This window comes from Centropristis striata, chromosome 6, assembly GCF_030273125.1.
Source record: "Centropristis striata isolate RG_2023a ecotype Rhode Island chromosome 6, C.striata_1.0, whole genome shotgun sequence".
Lineage (NCBI taxonomy): Eukaryota > Metazoa > Chordata > Actinopteri > Perciformes > Serranidae > Centropristis > Centropristis striata.
The window spans coordinates 5,029,521-5,052,220 of NC_081522.1; the positions used below are offsets into that span (position 1 = coordinate 5,029,521).

The window sequence follows — 22,700 nt, forward strand, 5'->3', positions numbered from 1 at the left end:
GCTCTCACATTTTGTGCAGACTTTGGCAAAATTTACTGTGATCTCTTTTAATCTCCCACCCAACAAATACCCCATTACAAACAAATAAAACTAATAAAAACTAAAACTAAAGCATTTAAAAAAAAAAAAATACTAAACTAAAACTAGCAAACTCACTCTAAAAACTAATTCAAACTAACTGAATTTGAAACACAAAAATTGACAACTAAATTAAAAGTAAAACTAATAAAAGATTCAAAACTATTAAAACCTTGCTAGGGAATTCACTATTCCAATGAGGGTCCTCACAAAGATAGAATACAAGAATGTGTGTGTGTGTGTGTGTGTGTGTGTGTGACCTGCTCTCCCAGCAGTGCCTGCAGGATGGTCAGGTTCCCGGTGTTCTTCAGGGTGAAGATGATGACCTTCCCAGTGTGATTGAACCTCGGAGCTCCGGCCACGTACAGCTGAGAGCCGCGAGACGAAATGAGCGAACCCACCGAGTAACCTGGAATCAGAAAAGACATAGAAACAAAACAGCAGAGTCAAGATTTTCTATTCTTTTGTTCCTTTCCATCATAGTTTTTTTTAAACAATGTTTTTATTAATTTCAATAAGAACATACAAAACACATCAACACTCACCACACTAGCCACATAATGAAAAGCAGGCAGACCCCGCTGAACACACATACACAAAAAATAAATAAAATAAAAATGAATAAAAATTAAAATAAAATAAAAAAGTGTGTGAATATAAAATAACAATTACAACAAATAATAATATATTTTTTTTTAATTTAAAAAAATTGCTACACTCAATATGCTTACAGATAAATATAATCTACTGTTGCTTGAGAAAGTCCATTAAGAGTGTCCACACCTCTTCAAATTCTTGCACTTTACCCCTAATTACATAGGTTAGCTTTTCTAATGTAACACACATTGCCATTTCTCTAATCCAAGATTGTGTAGAAGATACTTGAGTCTCTCTCCAAGATAATGCAACCATCCTCCTGGCCTGCAGGAGGCCAAAGTTGATCAGAGTCTTACACTTAGAATTAACAGAAAAGCAATCAGGGTATATCCCTAAAATACAAAGTTTAAAATAAACTTTTAAAATACAAATAGTAAAATACAATTTTTTCCAAAAAATCTACCAGTTTAGGACATTCCCATACACAATGAATTAAAGTACCTTTCTCAGCCATACATTTCACACATGTATCTGGAATGTCAGGTGGCCATTTGTTGAGTTTCTCAGGGGTTATGTCTTTCCATCATAGTTAACAGACTCGATGATCATGGAGGTTAGATGAGTAAACTGTGTTTTCAATTCAAAAAATTTAGGCTACCAGTTGTCTTTCACTGCACAAAAAAGAAACATTTCAATGTTTTGCCCTCGTTGCAGTTGCTTTTGCAAGCCAAACTCATGCTTACAAGTAGACCAACCTTTCTGATTTTAATGTCTGAATAGCCTCTCAGATGTTTCCACTAAATTACTGCTGCCACCAAAGCTCAAACAAGAGCTAAAAATTCTATCATCTGTTTTACTTGTGAAAACAGACAAATATATTAGAATAGAGATTGTATAGTGCAGGTTCATTACCCAGATAGGCCCCGTGGTTCTTTAGCTCGTCTGGAAACTCGTCCTTATAGGAGGATTTCGGTGGAACAACTTTCCCGTGTTTGGTCTCTTTCAGCACGGCACCGTTCCAGTCGTAGGCGCCCACAGCCCCGAGCAGAACGCCGTCCTGCAGAGAGAACATGGGTTTTTAATAGAGATCACTAAAAAACAGCAAGAATAATGTCCCACATTTATATAAAGTGAGAGGAATTCAGAGCACAGGATGAAATCTCATTTAAACCTGCAATGTGTTTATCATGAAATGAGTCCATCGGTGCTTCGGTACTTCTATTTTCCCGTATGCTGGCTGGAAATGTTTTTCCCATTGTGCAGCTTGAGTAACAGGACGTAGAAATGTTCCAGCTACACAGTGCATGAGTGGATTTACCATCTGAGAACTGAGATTTTTTTTCTGAGCATCATAAACACTTGGTTGACTTTATGATAAGAATGTAACCTATTAGGGCCATTTAAACATTTTTATAATACATTTATTGTACCATTATATCTCCACTCAGAGGACAGTGGTGCATATCCTTTTTCCAAGTAAAAGTGCCAGTGCCACATTGTGAAAATACTTTATTACAAGTGCAAGATCTGCCTTCAAATGGGAAAGTATTATCAGCTCAAATTATAACAAGTAACAGTCCTCAATATGCAGAAAAATGTTAGTGTTTTATCATATTTATATTGGTCTTTTGCTGTTGTGGCCAGTATAAGTGGAGCCAAGTTTAGCTATTTTTTATATTGTTAATTTATTCAATTATAATGTATCCTGTCATGTCAATATCAACGTTGTTTTTAGCTCTGAGAGATGTATTTTCAGATAATCCCTTTGGTTTCCTAGGTATATAATTCCATAAATTATAAAACAAATTGGAGAGATAAGAGTTTGTCAAGAGAGTAATTCAGTATTAAGTAATCCTAATCTGTAATAGGTAATTATAGTGAAATGAAAGCGAAATATATGAAAAAGTGATGAAAACTGGATCATCTTGCACCACACTGCAGATCCAAAAATCAACTTCCAACAAATCTCAGGTCATAAACGAGTCAGTTTGCATCAAAAAGCAGTCTAGTGATTAGGAGTAGGCTTAGCACTGAATCATTTAATTTAATTGGAAGCTGCTGTTGGCTGCAAACTTAATGGATTTATCGCTGGACACGTTCACTGTTAAATGTTCTGCTCTGGGGATTCAGAATTTCAGGTCTTTAAACTTCAGTCACTGGTGTCAAGTCAGAATCAAAGTTTCCACTTATATGGACAAATGAAATGTGGTTAATTTTTGCTGTGTTCTCTCTCTCTGTAGCTGCAGATCTGATTGGTGAGTAGGCAGCAGCATGAGACACACCTGGGCCCGGTGTGCCACATGCAAAAAGCCGGAGCAGCAGCAGTTACTGGTGGCAGTTCTCCCCATCACACGTCTCTGAGTTGTGTCTTTTGGCTTCCATTTCTTTGATTTAATGGCAAAACAACCCTGCAGCACATTGTCACTCACCCATTCCCTACTCTACTGACTTTATAGATTCCTTCTCCTAATTCTTGGACTTGTTTCTATTATTCTTTGCTTAAAAGTTGCTTTATTAGTTCAGAAATGCATGTGTTTCAAGTTATGAAATAAGTCATCATAAAATAAAACTGTTTCTCTCACTCTTTGAGGAGAACAGCTAAGTCAGGTCAGATCTAAAATGAATAATAAAACATTTTTGGAAGTGCATGGATGAAAAGATAGATGCAACTAGCAGCTGATTAGCTTAGCCAAAGTCCCTACGGCAAGAAAGCAAATATGTTTATTTTCCAAAACTGTGAAACTGTTCCTTTAAATGCTTTAAATTTAAAGAAAGCTGAACTCAGCCATCAGCAGCTTGAATTTCGCCCCCAATCATCTACAGAACACGTGTGCGCACTCAGTCAGTCACATACTCAGATGAACTCTGGCGCTTGTAAAGTCCAGATATGAAAGTTATTAAAGCGTTGAGTCATAGTCTCTACGGGCGAGTGACTCAAGGACCACAGTGAATGACCCAATCCTTGGCGACGGCAGCGCCACAAAGCATCTCGTCTGCAAAAGAACTGACTCTGGATCTGCAGATTCACTGTTAAATGTCAAAGGGCTGCTGTTGTAATCCTGTAGGACGGAGAGGAGGATAGTTTTCCTGCCTGATGACTCGGTCAGAGACGATTCTGCGTCGTCTGTTTTCCACATCAGTCTGACTTCCACCTGATTCCACATTTGTACTTTTTAATTCTGAATAGCAGGAAACACTTTGAATATTTGTCTGTTTATGTGATCGTGTGCATCATTATTAATGCACGCAATCATCTCTGTGCATGTGTGAGGCTAAATCTGATCTCCCATGTGTTCCTGCATGTATTAATGTGTGTGTGTGTGTGTGTGTGTGTGTGTGAGAGTGTTTTGTTGGCAGCTTTACATTCAGGAAAACCATCTGCTCTGTGTTACACAAAGAAAGTTTCCACGACACCATTTTCACTCCCTGACGTTGGAATTCGATTTTTCCCTGGATGAGAAACAACAGAAATATTTCTAGAAGGTTCTTATTCTGCAGCTTCAGACTTCTGTCAGCCCCAGAACCAAACCAGCACTTAATATTTGAGGATACCAATAGTTGAGAGTTTGATCCTTTTGTTTCTGTTGGAATGAATAGAATAAAACACATAACTCTGCCCCTGCCTCCTGATTGTATTGGCTCATGCTAGAGCTGGAGGAAACTCTGTGATAGTCAGAAACATAGAGAAGAAACTTAAACCTGCCAAGTCCCTAAATTCTACAAAATTAAAGTATAGATTGTTATCCAGTGACAATTTGTGGAAAAATGACAGTGATTCTTTATCCAGTATGGATATATCTTTGGAAATAAAACATGATCAATTATTAGAGAATTCTGTCAACTAAAAACCTCCAAACAGAGAAACTTAGTGCAGGTGAGCTACTCACTTTGACTAAATGTGAGGAGAAACCAGCCTGAGCCATCTGCAGACCAAACCCTCGGCCTTGAGTGCTGGTTCCTGCAGAACAGAAACACAGAAGACATCATCATGTTACTTTCACACTTAAAAAAAACTCTTTTAAGCATCACACATGGTGCTAGTAGTGTATGGAAGAATTATCCTGTCTTTATTCAAGAGCATAGATTTTTAGTTTGAGAGCATGATTTTATTCCCCTCATGCTCACATTTTGTGCTTGCAGATTTCTGCTGCTTTCTTTCAAAATATTAGCTTGAACTCAAAAATCACATGCTTGTGCTCACATTTCTTCTTCTTGGACACAAACATTTCACTCACACTCAAATATGTCCTGTGCGCGTTCAAATCTAAAGTCTGCGCTCTCAAAACTTTTGTATTCGCACACAGAACAAGCCCATCCTCTCAGCTTGAGGTATCTGCTCAGACTGAAGATGTCCCTCCCTCCCCTGCGCTTATAACAATGTGTTTCACTGGCCAATAGGGAGACAGCGAGAGTCCTTTGCCTATTTTGAGCGCACCGTAGGAGCAAGTTAGCCTGGCTAACACGTAGCCTCCGTAGAGGAGGTGTGGTTTACGATCCTCCGGAGCCGTTTATTGGACGCTTAGAATGTCTATCAAAAGCGTCTGTAGGTAGCTCTTAGCCAATCAGATCAGTTATACCAGATGACGTAGTAGAGCTACAGAAATGGATGTTTGTTGTGTGTGTGTCTGTGAGAGAGTGTTGCTTGCTGCTTTGCTTCTCCAGTTCTCGCTTTCTGCAAGATTATTTATTTTCACGCTTTATTCCCCCTCATGTCCTTCAGCCACACACATCCACTGATTTTATGGGCAATAAACAAGCTGCTGCGGGTCTCTGGGGGCTCCGCTGTCCCCCGGCTCGTAGCCAGATCACCGCCGTTGCGGTAGCACCGGTGATTAGCGCCGCTAATAGCCCCGCCACCAGTGATCTGGCTACGAGCCGGGGGACAGCGGAGCCCCCAGAGACCTTTCGCCTTTCAACTTTCGCTCTAAACTATTTAAAACACCATCTACAGCCAAAGAGAGTTTCGCGTCTGCAGCAGCCATGTTGGATCCGTAAGAAAACTACAAGCTTCCAAGTGCCGAGTAGTACGCGTCATCGTCTTGCCGTCCCTCCCCGCTCTGTGATTGGATCCCTAAAACAGGGCTAAGAAACGGCTCTGGTTGCCAGACTGGATGGAGGTTCGAAATTAAATTTGAGCGCGCAAGGCAGTATGGGTATACCCAGGCTAGGAGCAGGTAGTATATCGTCTGTTTATAAAACTGCTTCTCTCTTAAAATACACCAATTTTCCAAAATAGCCAGCTCTTTGAATTGTCACCTATTGAAGATGCCAGCATATTTATGTATGATTAATCTTAAGTGATCCTAAAAAAAGTTATCTTTGATTTTTTTCTAATTTTGTATCAACGAGATATATTTTATATAGTATAAATACTCTTCATTGGAAATAGTGATTTTGTGTCCTGTTGTTTGAACATTATGTCTGGAAGAAACTTTTTTTAAGCCTAAACCTGCTATTTTTACCTAACCTTAAAACTAATGGTTTTGATGCCAAACACTAACCAAAGCAATCTTAAGTGACGGTAGTCACATGTCACAATAAGAACGAGTTGCAGCCATAGTTTAAAAATGTAGATATTTGACATTATCTTTGGTTTGCAAAAACAAAAACCTGATGTATGTATTTCAATAGTCATTCAAGCTGACATTCTGACATTCGACCAATCAACAAGGAATACACATGCAGTGAGTGCTGACCTTCCAGAGAGAAAATTCTCTCTCCCAGCGCGTCCACGATGTCCTTCAGCGCCGACTCGTCTGACACGTTAAAGAAGTGTTTCTCATCCGGGTCACTAGCAATGAACTTGATTTCCTTCAGAAAGGCTTCAGGATTGATTCCTCGACGGTTGTAGTAACCCAGAACCTGTATAAATGCAAAGGAAACACTCAGGACGGAGTTCTTACAGTTCAGAGACAGAAAACAACAGGGTGCACATGCTAGAAGAAACATGGGAAAGAATTAAAAGGAGCGATGTCAAAGTTCTCAGAAACAGAGTTGAATCAGGACCTGAACCTGGGTCAGCAGGGTATTTGGGGTTTGGAGATAAAGAGCAACAGACTCACAGCGATGGCGTACATGGTGACGTTGTCTTTCTCACTGTCTCCGACGGCTTCCACTAGCTGTGGACTGTCATGAGACTCTCCGTCTGTGATCACGATCATCACCTTCTGAGCGCCCGGTCGACCGCCACGCTTGAATGCCTCTGACCTGCACAGCAGAGAAAAGTGACGGCCTGTTAATGAGTGAAGCTGGTTTGTGGGTGAACCTGTGTGGGGTTCTTCGTTCAGGAGGGATATCATTTTGTGTCGTACCGCGCCACGTTGATGCCCAGAGCTGTCCTTGTCTCCTCGCCGCCACGCTGGTCGATGCCCCTGGCGGCCTCCACCACCTCCTCCACCGTCTGGTACTCACCCAGACCAAACTCATGGACCACCGTGGAGCCATACTGAACCACACCCACCTGCAGCCAAAACACACCACAGCTCAGTCCAAACCTGAACCCTGAAGGACTCACGACACAACTACAGGCCTAACACCTACTTAGAGACTTTTTACTTTTTATGTTATCTGGTTGAAATCTTTGCTAAAGAGCTTGTCAGTATTTTTTCATTTCCTCTTCTGGCCAAGATCTTTTCATTGTCCATCCATCCATCCATCCATTTTCCTCTGCTTATCCGGGGCCGGGTCGCGGGGGCAGCAAGTTAAGCAGGGCATTCCAGACGTCCCTCTCCCCAGCCACAACGTCCAGCTCCTCCTGGGGGACCCCGAGGCGTTCCCAGGCCAGGCGAGAGATATAATCCCTCCACCATGTTCTGGGTCTTCCCCGGGACCTCCTACCAGTTGGACGTGCGTGGAACACCTCTAACGGGAGGCGCCCGGGAGGATCCTTACCAGATGCCCCTGGTAGCGGCTCTACTTCGAGCTCCCTCCGGATGTCTGAGCTCCTCACCCTATCTCTAAGGCTGAGCCCAGCCACCCTACGGAGGAAGCTCATTTCAGCCAATTGTATCCACGATCTCGCTCTTTCGGTCACTACCCAAAGCTCATGACCAGAGGTGAGGGTTGGAACATAGATGGACCGGTAAATCGAGAGCTTTGCCTTCCGGCTCAGCTCCTTCTTCACCACGACGGTCCGGTACAACGCCCGCATCACTGCTGATGCTGCACCAAACCGCCTGTCCATCTCACGCTCCGTTCTAGCCTCACTGCTGAACAAGACCCCAAGATACTTGAACTCCTTCACTTGGGGGGCAGTCCACCGTTTTCCGGCAGAGAGCCATGGAGAGGTGCTGACTCTCATCCCTACCGCTTCGCAATCGGCTGCAAACCACCCCAATGAGTGCTGGAGGTCCCGGTCTGATGAAGCCAAAAGAACCACATCATCTACAAAAAGCAGAGATGCAATTTTAAGGTCACCAAACCGGATCCCTTCCTCCCCCTGGCAGCGCCTTGAGATCCTGTCCATGAAGACCACAAACAGAATCGGAGACAAGGGGCAACCCTGACGGAGGCCAACACCCACCAGGAACATATCTTTTCATTGTTTTTACCCAAAAAAATTTTTAATGTAGATGTATAGCCATTTTAGCTGCACAATTCTGAGGAGGTTCTAATGGTTCTAATGAGCACCATGACTGTACAGCAGCATGTTCTAGTCAATCTTCTGTTGTGTAACCGGCTCCTGAACAAATGGTGCTTAAAGGGAAACAAAACTTGTGTGTTGCCATGTGCGGCCTGGCTTTAATGGGGTCAATAGATCAGCGGCTGTAACAGAAAATGGGAAAACACAAAAGACATGACCTTCGTCCTCCTTGGCAGCCAGAGCTTCTGTTGAATTTTTACTGTTGTGAATGAAATTCTAACAACAACTAGCATTTTTTCAGGGCTGAAAGCTGCCAGTAACAGAGTTTGTTTGTATCTTGCCAAAGAATTCCAAGTATTCCCTTAAAATGAATGAGTGGAAAAGCCTTTGACACAGCATTTAGATCAGGACCTTAAACCGCTGTTTTAAAGTTAAAAACACTATTGAACAATAACAATTAATAAATGAAATGCACAACAAATTCAAGTAGGTTGATAAAAATACTTTGCAATGTTCATGATATGAAAACATACTGAGATATTTTAGACAAATAAAATATGACCTTGAAGAGGGAAAAAAACCCTGAGAAATAAGTTTTAGGTGTTTTTTTTTTGTGCAATGTTTTTTAAAATTCATGAAACCGACCTGTGTCTGACCTGGGCCGATGTAGAACTTCTGCAGGATGGTGATGAGGAAGTCCTGGACCTCGTACCATGGGTAGATGGAGTTAGAACCATCCAGAACAATCACAATGTCCATCAACGTCTCACACCCTGCAAGATGAAATAAAATAAAATAAAAACTCTTGTTAAATAAGTTGATGGATAGGTGGGTTGACTTAAAATGGATGGATGGATGGATGGATGGATGGATGGATGGATGGATGGATGGGTTGACAGTGGATAAATGGATGGATGGATGGATGGATGGATGGATGGATGGATGGATGGATTGGATGGATGGATGGATGGATTGACAGTGAATAAATGGATGGATGGATGGATGGATTGACAGTGAATAAATGGATGGATGGATGGATGGATGGATGGATGGATGGATGGATGGATGGATGGATGGATGGGTTGACAGTGGATAAATGGATGGATGGATGGATGGGTTGACAGTGGATAAATGGATGGATGGATGGATGGGTTGACAGTGGATAAATGGATGGATGGATGGATGGATGGATGGATGGGTTGACAGTGGATAAATGGATGGATGGATGGATGGATGGATGGATGGATGGGTTGACAGTGGATAAATGGATGGATGGATGGATTGACAGTGAATAAATGGATGGATGGATGGATGGATGGATGGGTTGACAGTGGATAAATGGGTGGATGGATGTGCATTGATTACTCTGCAGGGCCGGTGCGATGGTGTGGGACAGTCTGAAGTTTCGGCCGACTTTGGAGCAGATTCCTGTGCTGTACAGGGAGCTTCCACATTCATGAGACCAGAGCGGACCACAGGTCTGAGGACACATCACACACAGCAGGGACACAAAGACCAATGTTAGTATGTGTACATACTGTAGGTCAAATGTATTTATCATGAACATCATTTGGATTTTTTAAAATGTAGATGATTCTGTCTGCAGGAACTCCAATCCCCATGTATAAATAAACGTATGACTAAATACATCAGAGTTTGTATAATTTCTCTGTATGTTTTGTGTCATGTGACTCACCACGAAGCTGTTGTCTTTTGGGTTGGAGGTCAGCGTCATTCCCAGCCTCATGTTGTCCTTCCTCTCAGACACGTAGTCCAGAGAAAGTTTCCCTGATTCAAAACATCAGTAAACTTTACACAGTGAATTTACAGTCAGCATATGTAAATCATATGTAAATAATCTTAAGAAAGAAGTTGTCCTCAAACATAACTAACAAGAAAGCCCTGCAGACCCAGTTGTTTATTGTTATTTGTGCATAAGATAAATTTGGGCAAAAATATAGTCTTGCGCTCATAAGATTAGAAAAATACTTATAATAGAACTCTTTAAGGACCTTTAGGACTCCAAAATGTACCACTCTGAAATATACCTTTCCTCGTGCAACTTTTATGGAAGTCTGAAGTACATTTTGGAGGTAAAATTTTACTTTTCCTTGAGTAGGGTGTGAATGCAGCACTTTTACTTTTGATTTTTCTATTTTGACATAATCAAAGGATCTGAGTACTTCTTGCACATTTACATGAAGACAGCAGCAGCATGACAATTAGAAATGGGATTAAAACAAAATTTCCAATGCTTCAGTTTGCAGCTGTAAGCACGTTTCACTGCAGTACTGTAATTCTGATGAACATGTAATACATCTGCATGTTGCTCACCCAGGTTCAGTCTGGTGCAGTTTGCAGACTTCCTGGTGTCCAGCGGACATCTGAACACATCACCAGTCTGCTGCTTCCCTGTGGATTCAAAGGGAGCTCCAACCAGCAACCTGGAAGCACACACACACACATATATACATTTACCTGGGGCTGAGAGACAATGCAGGAAGCAACAAACAGTGATGGGTTTGCCCCTGTGAGACCCACACTAAGAAACCCTGCTGGTCCTCAGATGAACCTGCCAGATGGTGACTTAAGAGGAAATGCACTTTAACTATCAGTCTGGTGCTCAATCTGTAATTTACATTTAATGGGAATTTGTGTTTGATGTAGTTCCCCGAAGACAGCACACAAAATAAACAATCATGCTTTGTGCATACTGAGTGATAAAGTGATAGAAAGTCTATGATCATAAAGGATGTTTCTGTGGTCACAATTTATGTCAAACGTCAATTTTCAATGCTGCAGTTCTTAATCAGTGAAACACAAAGTACCAACCATGATTCACAAACACTGCTTAATCTTAAACCTCAGATCTTACCATCTCATTGTTGCCATGTTGTAAAGACTTTTTAAAATCTATTTCTTAGTCCAGTTCAATAAGTCTTAAAGTATCTTTGTATTGAGAATTAAAACACACTGCAAAATTTCTCGTCTTTTCTTCTTCTTCTTTACATGTTCATATCCAGTGTTTATATCCAAAACAGTCATATTAAGTGCCTAATTTTGGGAAATTGTAGAGCAGGTAACCTTCGCAGAATCTAGCTTTTTTAATTTGTTTGAGTATTTGCTGTTTTTCTGTTTTATATCAGGAAGTGAAAATTGTGAATGCCACTATTCTTATACTGTTTTTATTGGAATAATATGCAGATTAATCTATTAAAAGTCGAATGCTTGGGGCACCCTGGTAGCTAACCTGGTCGTGTGAGTGCTACCTGTACAAAGGCTGCGTACTTAGCTTTCATTAGATTTCCACTGGTGGCATGTCATGTTCTCTCTCTCCCTCTTTCCTGTCTATCTACAGCTGTAATATATAATAAAGGCAAAAAAATCCCTCAAAAAATCCAGTCCAACATGCTACACGATCGAGACATTCCTGCTTTCTCTGTCATTGAAACTCTGAGTCATTGAAATGTATTGTAACTTATGTGAATCCAAGCTGAGAAACTTTTCAGAGCACTTCTCAAGCTTAAAATTGATACTCAAAAGAGATTTCTGGAATAGTAATCCATTAAACATATGCAGGTCTTCAAATATTCACAGAAACCTAATAAATTGTCTGATTTAATTTCATATTCTGGAAATAAAGAAGCCTTTAATGTACATTAGCTACTTTGGTGGTGATTAACCTTCCACTTGTGCACTCAGAGGTCAGATCCTGCAGCCGCAGTGTCACACAGCGTGCAGGTTATGAGTGTTACCCGGAGTAAACACCACCACATGCGGTTGGGACGGCGGTTCTGGGAAGAAGGCTGAGTCACATTCCAGAGGAGATGCCATAGTAGCGCGCTAACCCTCAATCTGCTAATGTGTCTTTCGTCCACACCAAACGGGCGGAGAGCAGCGCTGACAAACCACAGAGTCCACATCCTGCAGCCTGCAGCAGCAGACACAGACCCTCTCATCCTCTGACATCACTCCATCATTTCCTGAGCAGGTGCTGTCATTTAGCTTCCAGGTAAACCTCAGACCCGTACCTGCCCCTGCTGCTGCTGCTGCTGCTTTATTGGACTATTTGTCACTTAATTACTGATTTCCTGCAGCTCCTGCAGAGCCTTTCACCAGCTCTGCATGGGGGTTAAGAACTGCTTTATTCTGCAGTGGATTTATATGTAATGGTAGAGGGAATATTTTGTATGTTTTCAGATCCTGTAGGTGTAGATGCAAACTCACACACACACACAAACACACACATACCAGTTTTCATACATCATGGGGACTTGACTTTTAAATCATCACTTGTGGGGACCACCCTTTCTAGAGGTTGTAGAGAGCTGAAAAAATTTTAGTAAACTTGCCATAGCTTTGTTAGCCTATACACACTTTCAAACCTCTGAAATGATGAAGTGATGTATTAATCAGGCTTTATGGGGACATCAGGAAAAACCAGTAAACATGCTTTCAGGGTACATCATTTACATGAATTAGCATATTTCACACAGATTATTTAGTGACTAATGGGGACCTACATGAGATACTTTCCAAGAAGCCAATTCTATAATTATGGCATTTGCAAAAATAAAAAAAAAATAAGACAAAAATAAGACAAAAATAATATTGAGTAGAGAAATCATCAAATGATGTTGAACTTTAGATGTTCATATATTATAAAGCATTTTTGACCATTATACTAAATACATTCATCTCATTTTTTGAAAATATTTTTGTTTTGCAACGTTTACGTACATGGACAGTTTGTGTCAAAACTAGTTTTCATGAACTTTCTTCAGCTGCGGTTTGTTCAATGTGAAATATACTTGTGCAACAACCCTCTCTCACACACACACACACACACAGACTTTTTATCACTTGTCATTTTCTCTCTCACACACTCGCTCAAAAACTCACCAACTTATGCAAGAACACACAATTCTTTGCTTGGTACTTCTCTCTCTTCAACACACACACACACACACACAGATCCCTGCCTGCAGGCTGCCAGACAACATAAACACTCGTCTCTGAACACACATAGCGCCGGAGGTTTGACCTCAAAGGTCGCCACAGGTCAATGGGTTTGACCTCTGACAGACACAACAGCATCCTCAACCAAACAAACACACGGCTCAACATGGAGCCATGCTTTGGTTTTATTAAAGTTTTCCACATGTTTATTTATTTTCTCCTCATGTGGCTGCAGCCCGGCACTGAGCATCTGTAAATATGACTCAGGGGACCTTAAATAAAGAGGATTTGATTTACAGCCAGCAGCTTTAGTGCCTCTAGCAGGAAAACTCACATAGTTAGAAACTTTAATTTCTTTTGCATTCAACAGCTCTCATATTTTTTAAACTGCTTTCAGACAACAGTGTCAATAAGATAAAAAATATCCATATTTCTCTTCAGTTGTTGCCTTTAGCAGCCTGGTGTTCAGACTTAAAACAGTCCTAAACAACAGAAATAGGTGGAGGTGTCATGTGTGACACTTATAATACTCTGAGACAAGATTTTGCATCTCTGAAAGGTACTTATGGTTACAAATCACAACAATGGTGAAAATAGATATTTCATATTCCAGTAAGTAATGTATATTGGATGGTTGACACATGTTTACATGATTGGCCAGTGCAGCTGCTTATTAAATGTGGCTGTGTTGCATTGCAATAAAAGTAGAGCCAGGTTCAAGTTTTTTGCCAGTCGACCTTGTGTTATTTACCCAAAACGATGTGTGTTGGCGACCTCACCTCATGCAGGACTGAAGTCGTTCTGAGGGAACATAAGAGCTAGTTCATAGGAGAAACTGACATACACTTCAGAAATCTGGCTCTTAAAACTCTCTGATAGTTTGCCAGTTTTCAATGAGAGAATATTTTATGCAAAAAGTATTACTGTATTACCATTTTATCCATTGTGCTCCTAGTGTTGGGCAAATATGCCATCGAAAATCACTGATGGCTGACGTTATTTAATCTAGAAATGCTAATGACTGCAATTAACAATTCAGACTCATCAATTTACATTTACATTTACATGTAGTCATTTAGCAGACGCTTTTATCCAAAGCGACTTACAGGAAGAGTAAAAAGCAAACAATCAAGGTATAGTGCAATAATAATTAGTGCAATTTAATGTGGACACTAAGGATGTAAGTTTTCCCCAAGTCGTTCATTCTTTCTTTCTCTTTAACCCTCTGGAGTCCATCTATTTATTGAAAATATGCATGTTTATTTACAGTAATAACTTTATTTATATATGATATGTTGACAAGCTGAGAAAGCCAGTTGAAAGTTCAATCATCAAGGAGCTTTCATAGTGTGCCATTTATGTTTCTAGACCATTTTTAAAATGTGAATTTTCTTTCTACAATAAAAACTACTACTATTTTTAATTTACATGCAAATAGACTGTTTTATAAGTGCACCCCATTTTTGTAGTTTTATTTTATTTTATTTTTTGTATTCTGCTCCATAGACACCTGTGTCTTTTGTTTGTATTTTGGGTTCCTGGCAGCTTTATACTTTGTTAATTAAAATAAAATGAAAAATCTGACTGATAGCCAAGTTTGTGTGGAGAAAAAGGAGCCATGCATGTGATGTAAGGACAGACTGAAAGATGCTAAACAGAGACAGAAATTAATACATAGGAAGTTGACAAATTTGAACTAAAATCTCCTGGACTTCCTGGTTTAACCACATGTCGAAACTCGGGTTACAGGGGGCTGTAGCCAAGTTTGAACAAATCCAAAAGAAAAGTTAATTTGTTAGAACTAATAGATGCATATATAAACATGCATCGTGCGTGTAGAGGGAGCAAGATGCCTGAATATGATATAGCTATTATATAAATCTTGAATTCAAACACATCATCACAGTTTGATCAGTTAAAATAACATCAAAATAACACATTCTTGAGGAACAGTGAAATATTTCTAGATGTTTGTTTCACTTGAAAACATGTACATTTAAACATAAAAACTATTGGTCAAAAGTCATTACAACTAAAACATTTCAAGGCATACAGGTGTCAGAGGTCACAGGAGCCAAAACGTTAATAATCCTGAGAATAATTTTTCATGGATTAAAGAGAAGAGAAGAGAAGAGAAGAGAAGAGAAACAGAAGACTTGGATTATTCCACTACCCTGAGTCTGACTGCATAAAAACCACCAGACAAACACCTGAAATGTTAAATGTCACCAGGCTTTGTAGAAAAACAACGCTGCAGAATCCCCTCCTTTAAAAACACACACAGAGCGGAGTGATGGGCTTCCCAGAGGGAGGCTGGGGAATAACAAACCGCAACACATAGTTTCCAGATCCGCCGCGCTGCCTCGGGACGCAGGAGAAGCCGGTCGCGAGACAAAAAGCAAATACTTTCCACCTATTTACCTGCGACTTCAAAGGCAGAGAGATTTTGTAATCCTGGAAGACTGCGAGGTATTCATCATGGCTGAAATGTTTCCAGATAAAAAAGAGGCAGCATAGAGAAGCAGGAATGTTGCACATTCTTACCTGCAAACCACAGACAGACAACAGTATAGAGCCCCTAAAGGGACATGGTGAAAATAAAAAAAACTTTGGTATCTCGTGAGCATGAGATACCAAAGGTTTTTTTTATTTTCACCATGTCCCTTTAGGGGCTCCGTACAACAGCAGCGAGGCTGAAGATTCTAATTTCTTTCAGTTTTATCTCCTTTCATTTATCCTGATCTTGTCAGCATCACCTGTAGTCTTTAAAATCGGACTTATGTGCCTGAGTTAGACTGGATAACATCAGACATGACTGCACACAAAGGGTGACTTCACCTCTAAAAGCTGTCAATCAAGCTTTCAAGTCTTGGTAAGTGGTGTGAAAGCAAAGCAGAACAAGTACAGGATCCAGAGATAGTACACTGTAAAAAAAATCTGTTAAATTTACGGCAAAATACCGGCAGCTGTGGTTGCCAGAACTTTACCGTAAAAAATACAGTGAGTTTCTACTGTAAATTTGAATGTAAAAATCAGCAAAAACTGTAATTTAGACTGAGTAGTCCCTTTATTTTTAGGGTAATTGTGTCCTTGTGACAGGATGGTATTTAAATTAATTATTTCTCCATTAATTTTACATGAAAAAAAAACGTGTTTTCTACAGTTTAAAAGTTTTGCACTATTCCTTAATTTACGGTAATTACAACCGACTACTATGGTGATATTACATTTTTAATTTTACGCCCTGTTTCTGATGCAATTTGACAGTGTTTTACTGTAATTTCTACAAACATTTTTTACAGTGTAGGACATTTCAGCATGAAATCAAAAGGTAAAGGACTAATTCAAACATTGTTGTTGATATGTATGCATATCAGCACCATAAATGTAGTTTAACTAGTTAACTTAACCTTTTATCACCTATTTAAACCTGGTCATCCCATCCAACCTTGTCAGTCCCTGTTTTCTCAACCAACCCTCCCTCCTGATTTTCAAAATAAACACTGAATATAACGTGTGAAAGCTAACAGACTCACTCACACAGTAATGTAAAAACTTTCCCCAGTCAGAAAGGGGTCGTGAGGCGCCGTGCTGACGCTTGTTTCCTGGCAAGTGTGTTGTTGTTTGTTGCTTGTATTCGCCTTTAAGTGCAGCAAGATTTTTTAAGAGCTATTACTGCTGTGTGGTGTTGCATAGATTGTGTTGTTGTATTGTTGTGTGTGTTGTTGTGCATGCTAATGCCAAAAACAAATATTTGTTAATATATATGTATATATATATATATATATATATATATATATACACATATATATATACATATATACATATATATATATATATATATATATATATATATAATCAAATGGGAAATAAAGCAACATGGTCTCACAGGAATCCGTGAAATAGCCATGGATTTGCTTAACTCAAAATCCGTGGAATAGCCACGGAATCACTCAAATTTCCGTGAAACTGACACTGATTTCGCTACAATGTTAATGACAGTCATATCCCGTGGCTCTTCCAACATACAAAGTGATTATGTACATACACTGAGTGAATATTTAGAAAATAAAACGTTTTTCTCACTAGAAATGTGATCAAAATCCATTTTTATGCAGAAACTAAGTCAAAATTTTGATTTTTTTCACTAAAAATGAGAGAACTGTCCGCCATTTTTTTTGTTCTGACCGCCGGGACCTTGACAGTCACGTGACTTGGAACAAACCAATAGGAAAAAATATCCATGGAATAGCCACGGGATATGACTGTCATTAACTTGCATTGTAACGAAATCCGTGTCAGTTTCACGGAAATTTGAGTGATTCCGTGGCTATTCCACGGATTTTGAGTTAAGCGAATCCGTGGCTATTTCACAGATTCCTGTCAGACCAGGTTCAAATAAAGTTATCTGAATCGGAAATATGTTATTTCATTTGTTATATACAGAGCCCCTCAAAGAACGAAAGACAATTGTGATTTCAGTTTAAAGAATTAAAAACAAGTCAGAGCATAGAAAGAAAGACTTCATGTGTTATTCCTTGCAGCAGAAATAATCAGCTGGAGGGTGAAAAGTGTGTTCTGGTATTTGAGAATCCAGCAGCAGGTTGGAAACATAAAGATGACTGATGATACGAGACAAACACTCACGGCAGACTGATGGCGAGCCAAGGACAGACTGTACAGAAAGAGAGTAATCATCTATGTGGCCATATGGGATCAGATCTAGCTTATGAAATATTAATTTATAGCAGAAAAACAATAAATATCGTCCTGCGGCTGTACAGATACTTTCCACTTATCAGTGGAAAACGTGTCATTGCGACATAATTTTGACATCTCAACATGATTCATTGACGAAAAACCAACAACCAACTTTCCTGGAAACATTTGACTTTCCCAGGACACTTCTGACAGACAGACAGAGAGAGAGCAGTGTCCAATAAATCCTGAAACTCAACAGATATTTTCTTTTTGAAGCAGACAGACATGAGCCATTCTTTCTCCACCTGAAGGTATTTGGAGAGCAGACTAACTGAAGCATCCAAATACTATTAAAAGCTTTAAAAAAGTAAATATGATCAAAGACTTTAATATCTTGTTATTGAAAGAGTGGATATATTTAGTCATTTGTCTTAAGAATATGTTGTTTTCTTAAAATCTATCAAATCCAAACATAAGTGCGCCACACAGAGGACATTTGGAATCATTTCTTATAAACAGAAGTTGAGCCAATTAGTCATTTTTACATTTCCACTGAAATAGCATTCAATATAAACACGTGATTATGTTTTTAACAAATCGTTCACTATATTAACCTCTGTTATGTTCAAGCAGCATTGTCAGTTTCTTATCATGAAACAGAAACAGTACAACTTGTACCGGTACAAACCTTTTTTCCTCACTGGTTTTTGCATGTGAACACACCACTACAAACTGGTTTCTCTAAGTGTAGACACACTGCTGTATGCTTGTTTGTGTATGAATGAACAGACCGGTTTCTATAGTTTTTATCAATGCAGACAGACCACCACAAACCAGTTTTTATAGTCACAGATATGAATGGATGATTGCAGAGGATGAATGAATGTATATAAAGCAATATAGACTGGTTTCTATGGACTAAACAGCACAGACTGGTTTCATTCAAATGCCATAACATAAGACAATAAGCTCCATGAATCAGTACAGACAGTTTTTATTGATGTGGATGTGTTGGTTTCTCTTAATTTGGACTAAACAGCAAACAGGTTTCATTCTCAAGCCATTACAAAGTAATGCCATGAAAACACAAGTTCCATGAACCAGTACAGACTGGTGTAGACAGACCAGTACAGATTGGTCTCTATAGATGTGGACAGACTGCCTTCTATAGATAAAGACACCCAGTATAGGCTGTACTTGTCAGATGACAGCCCTGTACAGACTGGTTTCTGTGGATGTGTAATGACCAGTGCAGACTGGTTTCCATAGATATAGACAGACCAGTACACACTGGTTCTATTGATGTAAGCATACTGGTTTATGTAGATGCACACAGATTGTTTTTTGTAGATGTAGACTGACCAGCACAGACTGCTTTTTTACAGCTGTGGGCAGACTGGTTTCTGTAGATGTAAACAGACCAGCACAGACTGGTTTCTGTATGCGGATAGACCAGTACAGACTGATTTTTGTAGATATAGACAGACCAGCACAGACTGGTTTCTGTAGACGTGGACACACCATTACAGACTATTTCTGTAGATAGAGACAGACCAGTACAGACTGGTTTCTGAAAAGTAAACTGGGATTCTCACCACTGGCGTCCTCCCGCCTCGTGCTGCTGGACTGTGTACCCAAACTGTTTTTCTTTGGAACCACGGAAGATCTTGAAGTTCTTTGTGTCGAAGTTGAAGCAGAGCTGCAGATCTGGAACACAGAAGAAGACACTCAGCTGACTAACATGGCTCATTAACGTCCACTTTGCAAACTGAAAGCTGCCCAGTAAAACCAGTCCCAATGAATCACAGATAAATTAATTAATTTTAAATCCATATGAGCAGATTGGAATGACTTCTTCTTGGAAGAGCTGTCTCTCTGCCGTCACTCGATCACTATCCCTCTGTCCGCCGACACTTTAAACCCACTGCTAAATGGAAGAGGTTTATGTTCCTTTTTAGGGGCTCTTGGAGATGTAGGAAACTATAATTGAAGTAGATGTTGAGGGAAAACGGCTTCCACAAAACGTAAATTACACTTCATCACTAAAAGATCTCCTGGACTCAAAGTTTCCTCTAAGAGCCCCTCTGGCCTGGGAGCCAGTTTCTGCTGCTTCTGCTCCTTGTTCCCACAGAAAGGAAAGGATTAAAATAACTAAATCACACACAGGTGTTCATCAGATTTAGTCCTTTCCCACAGGTATGTAGAGGGACAAACATCTCCTAAAATAATGGAACCAAAACACACTAAAACTTTAACTCAGGACTTTACAAAACAAAGTTACAAAATGCTTCCCATGGTTGATTTAAACACATCAGGAGGATGTTTTTATTAACTTTTTAGTAATGTGAGACCGTGAAAAGTACATGTTACTTACTTACTAATACAATACTTCTTTGTGTATTCTGAAGTGTCGGTGGATAGGTACAAAGTATAAAAATACACATACATGACTTTTGTTTGAGTCTCACAACAATTTATCATCAATTATTGCATCTTGATATTTGAAATTATCGGTAACTTTGGTCTCCTTTCTTCTGTTTGATTAAGTTTTAATTTCACACCAAGAAAACAAATTAATCTCTATAATAAGGTATTTGTATATGAATGCAGAATGTGTTAGCAGCAGGCCAAGATTTTGGTATCCGAAGTGTTTAGGTTTGTGTTTGTAATCCAAGTAATATTGACCAATCACATTTGAGCGGACTGCAGTTAAAAAGTCTGTATGGATATAAGGCCGCAAAATACATGAAATGCAATCTCAGAACCCAGTAAGGATTTAGCATTTGGTTGTGTATTGCATTACATATCCATCATAAAGTTCAATTCCAAAAAAAAAAGCCAATTCCAGCTGACATTGGGCGAGAGGCGGGGTACACCCTGGACAGGTCACCAGACTCACATCACAGGGCTGACACATAGAGACAGACAGTCACGATCTCATTCACTCCTACGGACAATTCAGAGTCACCAACCTAAGTGGATGTTTTTGAAGTGTGGGAGGAAGCTGGAGTACCCGGTGAGAACTCACGCTGACACGGGGAGAACATGCAAACTCCACACAGAAGAGCCGCAGGCAAGAGTCGAACCAGCAAACATTGTTGAATATTATTTAATAATGTTTTATGTTTGAGAAAGTAGCCCTCCAGGTACATAAACAGAGTGGTGCGTTAAAAAAAGGTACATTTTCATTCCAGCTCAAAAAATGACTACATTGGCCACCATATCGGAGAATTTTCTCCTCTAAAATCAGTACCGGCATTAGTCTCAAAAATCTCATAGGAGTCAGGCTCTTGTTGTCACAACATGAACAGTGATGTGTAGCAGTTTTGAAGACACAGAAAGATATTTTTGTCCTGATAATGGAGGGGGAGAACATGCAAACTCCACACAGAGAGCTGCAGACCAGAGTCGAACCGGAGACGCTCTTGCTATGAGGCAAGAGAGCTAACCACTACACCAGGGGTCAGCAACCTTTACTAACAAAAGAGCCATTTTTGGACAAAAAAAGAGAAATAATGTTGGAACGGAGCCGGAAACCTTATTTTGAGCCTCACCATGAAGATGTAACAGCCTACTAAGACTAAATTAGCCTACCAACATTAGTAATAAGTAATAAAGAGCATTTATTAATATGATTTTCTCAGAATGTAGTGAAAATGAGGCTGGACACCAAAGAAATATCTCAAGAGATTTGGAATCGAAAGCTTGTCTAGCTAGAGAAACTCAAAACTAGACTTGTAGAATGCTATTAATAATATTGTTATAGGGAAAACAGAAATAACTGTTCATGTCATATGATTTTTTTGTCACAGCCACATGGAGCCACTGCTGATGGCCTAAAGAGCCACATGTGGCTCCTGAGCCACAGGTTGCCCCCCATCATTAAGTGTTTAATTGAAAAAATAAAACAGTGAAAACACTCCAGAAGAGCTGCATCAATCAATCAATTATTCAAATGACAGGAAAAATAAATGCCAACTATTTGGAAAAGTAATCATTTCACAGTTTTTAGCCACTCAAATATGGAGATTTCCTGCTTTTCTCTGTGTTATATTATGTTAAACTGAAGACATCCAGTCGACAAAACAATAAGACATAACCTTCGACTCTCAGAAACTGGGATGCATATTTGTCACTATTTTCTGAAATTTTATAAACCAAAACAATGATTCTGTTAATCAATAATGAAAACAACTGTAAGTTGCAGCCCTACAATCATTAACAATCTGTTTCAATCCACTGCATTCTTACACGTCAAGTTGTGAATCAGACAATGAACAAAATGACCAGCACAAGAGGAAGTCTGGCTTCACCAGAATCCAGAAATATTTGTGGCCGTTATCTACAAAAGCATTGCTAGACTGCTCGCCGATAGGTTTCAAGTTGGTGGCAGAGGAGAGAACCTCCCTACTGTGATCAGTCACCTTTTACCTCCCACCTCCTCTAGCCTCCCTCCTTGCTCCTGATTCTGGACATTCCTCTGGTTTCAATTAAAATCTTTATCGGGAAGGCTGGTTGACAGCAGGAGGCAGGGAGGACTGGAAATCTTTGTAACGCTGCCAAGGCTGACAAGAAGCGATATAATAATGGATGATGAAAGTGACGTCACTGAACCTTCTTCAACTTTATTTTCCATGACAGGAAACTGAGATCAGCCTGGAAAAAGGAGGGAAGAGATGATTTTATTCTTCCAACAGACGTCCAATCTGTAGCATCCAAATAAAGGATAAAAACGCTATAATAAATTATGAGTCGGGACAATCCAAGGCATTCTTCCTCTATC

General features: G+C 39.7%; 1 protein-coding gene across 1 annotated transcript in view; it reads right to left on the bottom strand.

The window, feature by feature from the left end:
• Positions 1–22,700, bottom strand: part of itga11b (integrin, alpha 11b) — a 57,238-nt gene that overhangs the window by 26,723 nt on the left and 7,815 nt on the right. Inside the window, exons 2-12 of the mRNA XM_059334822.1 lie at positions 19,513–19,624; positions 10,592–10,701; positions 9,954–10,045; positions 9,623–9,737; positions 8,903–9,030; positions 6,987–7,135; positions 6,738–6,882; positions 6,372–6,537; positions 4,563–4,633; positions 1,588–1,732; positions 339–487 (exon numbers count right to left, since the gene is read on the bottom strand). Of these exons, the coding sequence (XP_059190805.1) occupies positions 339–487; positions 1,588–1,732; positions 4,563–4,633; positions 6,372–6,537; positions 6,738–6,882; positions 6,987–7,135; positions 8,903–9,030; positions 9,623–9,737; positions 9,954–10,045; positions 10,592–10,701; positions 19,513–19,624 (1,382 nt within the window). The remainder of the gene's footprint in view (positions 1–338; positions 488–1,587; positions 1,733–4,562; positions 4,634–6,371; positions 6,538–6,737; positions 6,883–6,986; positions 7,136–8,902; positions 9,031–9,622; positions 9,738–9,953; positions 10,046–10,591; positions 10,702–19,512; positions 19,625–22,700) is intronic.